The sequence below is a fragment of the Plasmodium cynomolgi genome, chromosome 13 (genome assembly GCF_000321355.1).
Source record: "Plasmodium cynomolgi strain B DNA, chromosome 13, whole genome shotgun sequence".
NCBI classification, from domain to species: Eukaryota; Apicomplexa; class Aconoidasida; order Haemosporida; family Plasmodiidae; genus Plasmodium; species Plasmodium cynomolgi.
The window spans coordinates 450,567-458,971 of record NC_020406.1 but is presented as its reverse complement, the minus strand read 5'-3'; the positions used below and the strand labels follow the sequence as shown (position 1 = coordinate 458,971).

The 8,405-nt window shown below is 43.1% G+C and overlaps 2 protein-coding genes across 2 annotated transcripts in view; both read right to left on the bottom strand.

The window, feature by feature from the left end:
* Positions 1–63: 63 nt before the first annotated feature.
* PCYB_131970 (kinesin) lies at positions 64–5,742 on the bottom strand (the record flags this gene model as incomplete). Its single annotated transcript, XM_004224221.1, has 3 exons — positions 64–4,991; positions 5,311–5,518; positions 5,620–5,742. 3 exons carry the CDS (start codon positions 5,740–5,742, stop codon positions 64–66), a joined length of 5,259 nt encoding a protein of 1,752 aa, XP_004224269.1.
* Positions 5,743–7,395: 1,653 nt separating this feature from the next.
* Positions 7,396–8,405, bottom strand: part of PCYB_131960 (mannosyltransferase) — a gene marked incomplete at both ends in the record, with an annotated part of 2,611 nt that continues 1,601 nt past the window's right edge. The window contains 3 exons of the mRNA XM_004224220.1: positions 7,396–7,491; positions 7,642–7,701; positions 8,109–8,168. Of these exons, the coding sequence (XP_004224268.1) occupies positions 7,396–7,491; positions 7,642–7,701; positions 8,109–8,168 (216 nt within the window). The remainder of the gene's footprint in view (positions 7,492–7,641; positions 7,702–8,108; positions 8,169–8,405) is intronic.

Sequence of the window (8,405 nt, the reverse complement as noted above, 5' to 3'; positions counted from 1 at the left end):
TTTCTTCTCTGATGGCGAACCTTTCGTGGGCCCTTTTTGCCGCTCCCCCAGGGAGGCGCAACGTCACTTGCTTATTTTCTTTTTCTTCTCAATTTCCTGGTTCAGTATGTTGCGCATTTCGTTCGCTTCGCAGTCCGTCGTGGAGCTACCATTTTTGTAGTCCTGAAATTCATTTTCGTCGGAGAGCACCGTTTCGATATTTTCCCTATCACTGCTGCTGCCCCCTTTGTTTAAGTATTTTAACAGGTTTCTTTTTTTCCCCCTAACAACTTTTTTTTTCTTCTTCTTCTTCTTCTTCTTCTTTTCGACGCTGTTGCTTGGGTTTAAGTCGCCCAAAGGTTTCACTTCTTCTAAATCGCTATTTTGTATCTTTTTTTTCCCCGTTTTTTTGGCAATGCTATTTTTGGACTTAAGGTTCTCAGACGTACCTGCATCCCCCAAGTCGGTGCCCACTTTTTTTTTAACCTTGTTCACACTTTTCTTGTTAATTTCGAGTTTGGCGTTTTTTTCCAGTGGGCCGTCTTTCCCACTTTCGCGCAAACGACTTACACCCCTTAAACCGTTTAAACCGCCTCTATCCCGAGAGGTCCCTTTTTTCACGCCAGTCCTCTTGAGGGACAAATTGGTGTCTATCCTGCTCACACTTTTTTTGATGATTTTTTCTGCGGAATAGGCGCGATTGACAGTTGCCTCCTTTTTTTGTTGTCTTTTCGGGGGGGTTTTGCCCTTGGACGCAATTTCCAGGGGTGCAATTTCTTGAAGCGCGTTTTTTTTCCTAGAGTCCCTTTCGGCATCATTTTGGGTCTCACTTGGGCCCTCATCGTTGGCGTCAACTCTGCGGGGAATTCTGCCTCCCTTTTTGCTGCCCTGTTCCGTTCCCTTTTTGCTGCCCTGTTCCGTCCCCTTTTTGCTTCCCTTTTCCGTTCCCTTTTTCTTTTCCTTTTCCTTCCCCTTTTCCTTTTCCTTCTCCTTCTCCTTCCGCTTCTTCCTTTTCGCCCCCGATTCCTTCCTCTTCTCGCGCTGCTCCCCCTCGTCCTCACTGTGCACGTCGCCCATCGAGAGGTTTCCATTATTGTAGCTAGCCATAATTTCATTCTTCACCTCGCTCGCGTCGATGTTGGCCTCCTGGAGAATTTTCTCCATCTCGCCTACAATCTTATTGAGCATCTCCGTCTCCCCCATCAGCTTCTTCACCTTCTCCACCTTTTTCTTATTCTCCATGCTTAACTTAAATTCTAAGAACCTATTTTGCGACTCCAGATTTTTGATGATGGCTATGGACTCTACCAACTCGGTGTAAATTTTTTTATTCAAGTTTCGCATGTCATTTTCCATTACTTCCTTTTCTTGTAGTCTCTTTCTGGAGAGCATTAATCGTCCATACATGAGAAGGAACTCTCTCTTCAGTTCCTTGACGGCCTCACTCTTTTGTTCATCCTGTGCACTTAACTCCTGTAGCAGCTCATTATACTTCGGGACCAAATAAAACAGCTTGTTCTCTTCCCGGAGCTCCTTAATTAGCGAATCCTTCTTCTCCATTTGTTTCCTCAAGTTTAGGTGAAATTCAGCCAAGACATTGAAGTCCCTGGTTTTTTCTGCAAGAGATATGGACAGTTCTTCCAGCTTTTTCATCAACCCTGCAAACTTGAAGTTAGAATCTACATCCCCCGTCTTCAGCAGATCATTTTTGTAACTTTCTGTCACCTTGATAATTCGATTGAAATGTTTCTCCACTTCTACCTTATCAGTTAATATTTTTTTAATGAAAATATTAATATTTTGAATTCGCTGTGAAAATTTCTCCTTGATCTTCTGGACAGTTTGTCTCATTTTTTGTTGTTCGTATAGTAGTGCCAATATTTTCTGTTCCCATGGCGTAAGCATGGCTAGAATGGAGTCGATCGTCTTGCTGTTCTTTTCATCTTTTATATTCTTTGTTGAATTCCCCTCCTCATGCTCATCCACCTTATTTGCGATGGTGCTTCCGAGTATATCTTCCAGTGCCTTCTTCGACACATCATATGGTTTTTCTTCACTCTTTAGTATCTCTTCTACACTTTTTAATTCTTCCCCATTTGGGTCATTCCTCTGTTGAATCCTCAGGACGAACGAGAAAAACATTTCATTTATGAAAACGTGTGATATGGATTCATTGTACCCCGCTTCATCTTCGTTGTCGTCGAATGCGCCACTTAGCAGCTCTTCCTCCCCCTCCACCATTTCTACGGCGTGGTCACTTAGATGACGACGCTTTGCAGCCGAATCGTCCTTCTCTCCATTGGTACAAATGGCGGCTGACACTGAGCCTGTAATTGGGCCATTGCCCTTCTTTCCATTTATCAACTCCATCGACTTCTTCGTGTCGCATAACTTCAAATCTTCTCTCAAATTTTCTTGCAGCTGCAACACATTTTCTATGTTCCTTCCTGGAGGAACGGTTCCTGTTAGGATGGTCGACAGGCCGACCTTCTGCATAAGTTTCATAATAAATTTGATTTGCTTGTTCAGCTCAACATTTCTGCTGATGATCTTTTTTTTCTTTTTCAGGTCTTCTTCAATTTTTTCCTTCAAGTTGGAGATGATGGACGTCCTTTTTTCGTTGTCGTCTTGCTCCCTCGGTTGGGCGAAGCTCACGGAGGACGCCCGTCTCACCAGGTCGGCTCCGCCCTCCCACTTGGCCTCCCGCTTGCGCAAGTCGTCGTCCTCCTGGCTGGTCTGCCGATTTGAGTCGCGGCTGGTCCGTCGGTTTGAATAGCGGTTGGTCTGCTGATTTGGATCGCGCCCGGTTTGCTGATTTGAATCGCGCCTGCTTTGCTGATCTGAATCGCGCCTGCTTTGCTGATCTGAATCGCGCCTGCTTTGCTGATCTGAATCGCGCCCGGTTTGCTGATTCGAATCGCGCCCGGTTTGCTGAATTTCCTCTCGGTTGTCGTCCAGGTCGCTCCCCTCAGTGAGTTCACTCCCCTCGCTCCTGCCATTTTCTTCGCTGCCCCCCTTTTGCGCGCCAGCCGCTTTCCCAGAGGACCCCCTTTTGAGCTTCCCATCATTGACCGTTTTCTTCTTCCTCGTGTGGTTTGTCCCAACTTTGTTCCCTCTACCCTTCGGCTTATCTTTGTCCTTGACCTTGTCCTTGGCCTTATCCTTGTCCTTATTCTTCTCCTTCTCCTTGTCCTTATTCTTATCCCTCTCCTTCTCCTTGTCCTTCCCCTTCCCCGACTCTGCCGCCTCCCTACTGGGAGCCTCCGCGTTGTTCGCTTTTTTCCCCTTCTTCTTCTTGGCCTTTTTCCCCTTTCCAGCTTCCCCCTTCTCCTCTTCATCCACCAGGTTGGCATATTCCATGGTACTTAACTTGCTGAGCTCTCTATACACCCTATTGGCAGAAGTATTGCTCGTGGCGACATCTCCCTTCTCCCTCCTCTTCCTCCTACTTAACTCATTCTTCTCCAACCGTTCCAACTCTTCCAATTCATTGTAATAATTGAGAGAAATCAAATCGTCTTTCTGAGGTTCATTAGACATAGCGTCTTCACTCATTTCTGAAGAATTTAATTTATATGGAGGTTTATTCTTCAAGTAGTCCATAGCTTTAGAGATATTAATATTTTCCTGATCATTTTGTTCTTCATATTTATCTATCCCATCCCACTTGGAGTCATATTCATGAGTATCAAAGGATCTAAGCCACGTGTATTCATTTTTTATATTGTTACTTATGGTCATAGAATGCTTCAAGGACTTCTCTGTATTACCATCCATAGATCTCAACGTTCTGTAGTTATTTGGATGCACATGGAACTCAGACTTGAGGATAAAATTTTGAAATTTCTTGACTTTTTCTTCCAGTTCGTGTTTTAAGGCTAATATTTTTTCATCATCTTCTGGATTTCTAGCACTTACATTGTTTTTCTCCCCCCCTATGAGATGCTTGTCTACATTTTTGGTGGTTGCCAGATGCTTCAGCTGATTCTGTAGCTTGGCTATCAACTCCTTTTGCTGCATAATAACTGACTGCTCTGCTGAGAGGTAGTTCACTTCGATTTTTTTCTTGATTGTCTTACACTTTAATGCGAAACGGAGAGTAGAGAAGGAAGTATCCAAATAAAAATGCGACGGATGGACAGCCACAATTACAGAAGCACGACAATTTCCTCCCAAACTTTTACTCAAAATTCTTGTCAACTTGGAATCTCTCCATGGTATGAAAACTAAATCTTCTTGAATTTTTTTTATTTTTTTTTCATCTCCTGCTGCTATTGCTTGAGCTCTTTTGGATAACTTGGAAATGACTTCACTTAAAACGAAGAGACTTTTATTTATGGCCTTCCCCTCTTCTATCAGTGTTTTTGCATTCTCTATCCCTTCAGCTGCTCTTCCTGCCCTTTCATTTCCCGCCAAATCTACTATCTTTAATTCCCCCCTTTTGTTAATGGATGTGCCATCACTTAGCACCTGATTAGATTCCAATATGACCGTAAAAATGGTGTGCGATCTGGAAGACGTTTCGTTAAAATTGGTCTGCGAAATGTGTCTCCTCTGTTCAGCTTTGGCAACTAGAAGCATTACTTCATCTATAGACGTTACTGTTTCTTCTTGTACCCCTACCACAACGAAGCCCCTCTTGGGGTCTTCCTTCACATCCAAATTTTCAGTTGCCCCTCCTCTGTATCCTTCTTGTAGTAAATCGTTCACTCTCTCCATGTACACTTCCAGATAAGTTACGCTCATCAGAAATTCTTTCGTGTTGTTATTCGATTCGTCATCCGTATTGATACTGTCACTATTATCTTCATTTAGAGAGGATGGGTTTTCGATACCGTTGAAGAATTCCGCCAGCGATCTTGGCAGCATCCCTGGGTCCGTGGGCACCCCCATCACACTGTGTGTCTTTCCTGACCCCGTCTGCCCATAAGCCAGGATACACCCGTTTATCCCTTTAAATGTGTCCAGAACGATATCTCTCGCTAGGTGTTTGTACACCTCTTCATTGCCAACTTGGGAAAAAAAAAAAAAAAAAAAAAGAAAAGAAGATAAAAGAAAAGAAAAGAAAAGAAAAAAAAAGAAAAAAAAAGTAAAGAAAAGAAAAGAAGATATAGGAAAAGAAAAGACGAAACACTCATGTGTTAGGAATGCAAACGTAACGACATCATGGATTAGAGCGTCACGCAAATTAGAAACGCTGCAAAGACGTGACGTCATTGACGCTCTTGGGGTAGGGGGCAAAATATGCGACGCTCACAAATTGGCCGAATAAACACGCAGAAGTTGCACACATTCTATGTGTATTTGCTCCTCATGCAGTTTGCTCATTACCGTTGTCGTCGAAGCACCGGTCGAACGCGTAGTACCGCTGCAAGACGGCCTTTTGCCCCTCGGACTTTTCCACATTTTTCTTGAACTCCACTTTGTTTCCCTTCTTCTGGACCCTCGCGTTGAGCATCTCGGTCAGAGAGAGCGGCTCGACTACTAGCTGCATGTCTGTTTTGTTCATTTTCCACGCTTTCAAGTGGCCGCTGTTGATCTGGAAGGGGGGGGGGGGACAAAAATGCAGCCATGTCACTAAGCAGCCATGTCACTAAGCAGCCATGCTGCTACTCAGCACGCAACGACGAGAGCACTTACTTCCTTTTCGAATAGGGGTCTTATACGGGTGCACACCCGAATCGCCTCCTCTTTGGAGGAAGCCTCCACCTGCAGCCCGTCCAAGTTCATCATGTTTTTTTCTTCATTTTTATTCACGTCCATTTTGTAGCAAAAGAGAAAGAAAGACTGAAAAAATAAAAAAACAGAACAACGGGGTGCTTCAAGTGGAGTGGACAAATTCTGCGAAGTTCGTGCAATTGAGGCCACCCCCTAGGTGCACGCTTCGTAATCAGGTGTTGATATTTTCACTCAATATGGAAAAAAAAAAAAGAAAATTCCATAAAATTTGGCGCTCTGGCTCCTTGACATCTTTTCCCGTGTGCAATCATGAAGGAAAATGTGCTGAACTGAGGTCTACGGGGAAAAGCCTACAAGCGTATTTTCAACAAATGAATCAACTGTCTTCCCTTAGTTGTATGTTGCATATGAAAGTTTACAAAATTGGGGAAATGCACAAAATGTGTTTAGCGGCGCAAAAGCGTTTCTTCTTAATTTTGCCAAAGCATGGACGTTAAAATTTTACGCCACGCGAAGGTAAACAAAAAAAAAAACTTTTTTTCGCAAAATAGACTTTAAAACAATTTTACATGATAGTGAAGGGACAAGCATCGAACAGGTCAGAGCTTTCCAGTTCATGTATCGTCACTATGTTTCCCCTTTTGTTCCTTTTTTATGCTTACTTTTTTGGTAAAAAAAAAAGGAAAAGTGGATTTACGTGCGCGGGGGCATAGCGTTCAAACTTCTTACCAAGAGCACGTGGAGATGCGCCTATACTGGTGCATATAAAAAGGGCACATTCACATACGTGCGTATAGACATAGTGTACATGTGTGCATGTGTACACTTGGGGGCCTTTCTGAAAAGTGTAAAAAGGGCAAACGTGCGGAAACGTCTTTTCGTGGGAAATATTTTTACACGAACAGTCACGTGAGAAAAAAAAAAAATAATAGTTCAAAAGAATAGCTAAAAAGAACAGCTAAAAAGAATAGCTAAAAAGAATAGCTAAAAAGAACAGTTAAAAAGAACAGTTAAAAAGAACAGTTAAAAAAAAAAATGGGGATGCAAAAGCGGAAGCAAAGGCGGAGGCAGAGCCAAAAAATGCTATGGACTTTTTCTTAAACTGCCAAAAATACCCATCGCGCGGATAGCCCTGTATGAAAAGAACAAATCTGTTGCGATGTTTCACGAGCTGTTTAGAAGAATAATGCAAAATTACACATCCAATTAAGCCATTTTAAAGGAAAAAAAGAAAAATAGACAACCCTGCCTCGTTCCCACAGACATGATGTTTACGTAAATTCTTCCCCTTTGCCACAACATCAGAACGCTTGCTACTGTTTGGCAGCAATTTCCTGAGCGTGGAATTTTTTTTTTTTTTTTTCAACATTTTGGCTAGAAAAAAAAAAAAAATGTTGCATTTTGCCTGAACATTCAGGTAAAATGTGTCAAGCGAAATATGTCATGCGAAATGTGGCAAGCAAAAAATGTCAAGCAAAGCTGCCAAGCAATGCGCATTTTTGCACCTTCACCTATCATGGGGTGGGAAATATTTTCCAAATTAAGGAAAAAAAAAAAAAAAACCCAAAAAAAAGGATGGCGCAGTGCACAAAAATTAAAGCCTAAGCACTTAAAAAGTTAATTGCAACGAAAGACTACACTTTTCACGTAACTCCTCAAACAATAAAAAGTAGAAACAAAAAAGAAAAGAAAAAAAAATTCTCCGACGGTTATGTGAGAATTGCATCAGTTTGTTTATCATACGTTCTTCTTCTGTTCCGTAAAATGAAGGTACATAAAAACCCAGCAGATGGTCATCTCAGAAATAAGGAACAAAACAGAGGAGTAGAACAACTGCGAGTGTTGAAAGAGGGAGAGAGGGGGGTGTAAAAATGGATGTATGGATTGGTGGGGGGGGCCCATCCTAGACGCGCATTTAGCACTCATTCCTCCGTTGCTAACATTTGTGTAGCTCCCAACTATGTGAGGGACTTCATATTATACCTGCAGAAAGGTATTATACCCTTTAAATTCAAGGTAATACGCCCACAAGAGCCAGTTCGCCTGCGCGCCGATAAAAAAAGGGGGCAGTTTGTGTTGGTCACATGTGTGCAGTGGAAACATGCGCACACTCGCACGCGTTCGTTCGATTAGTTGTTCATTTGTCTGCTTGGGGAAACGGAAAATTAAAAGAACGCTTGGTCATGTTGGCGTGTGAACTCGTGACACAAGATCGCATGCCCCATGAACTTCTCAACCCATTCTGCGCTTTTGCAAACCTTGGCTAAAATGAAAAAGAGCGCTGCTCCCGCAATAAGGGCCAAGTTTTTCTGTTAAACGTTGCAAAGGGATATATGTACAATCGTTTGGGGGGAAGGATGAGGAGGACTCACATCCAGACTTTTTCGAATTGCCGCGTAATTCCCTCTCCGCATGTAGGTGCACACGCCGATTATCTCTGCAGCTTTTACCCTGTTTAACGTTATGGAGTGCAGGACAACCGGAATGAAGGGGAGGCACCAAATGAAGTACTGAAAAGAAAAGGGGGGCGGCGGGAAAAAAATGTGTTAGCGAATGGTGCACCTATTGAAAGAGGTGAATATATGCAAACGTAGCACCCGTACGAAACGGTCTACGTTGGTGCGGTGCGTCTCTCCTTATGCATGGGACTGCGGCACGACTGGTCGTTGTTTACACAGCTGAGCGCATTTGCCAAACCGACTCATGGCTACATTTCCCTCTGTCATTACCTGCGAGGTGCACATTAT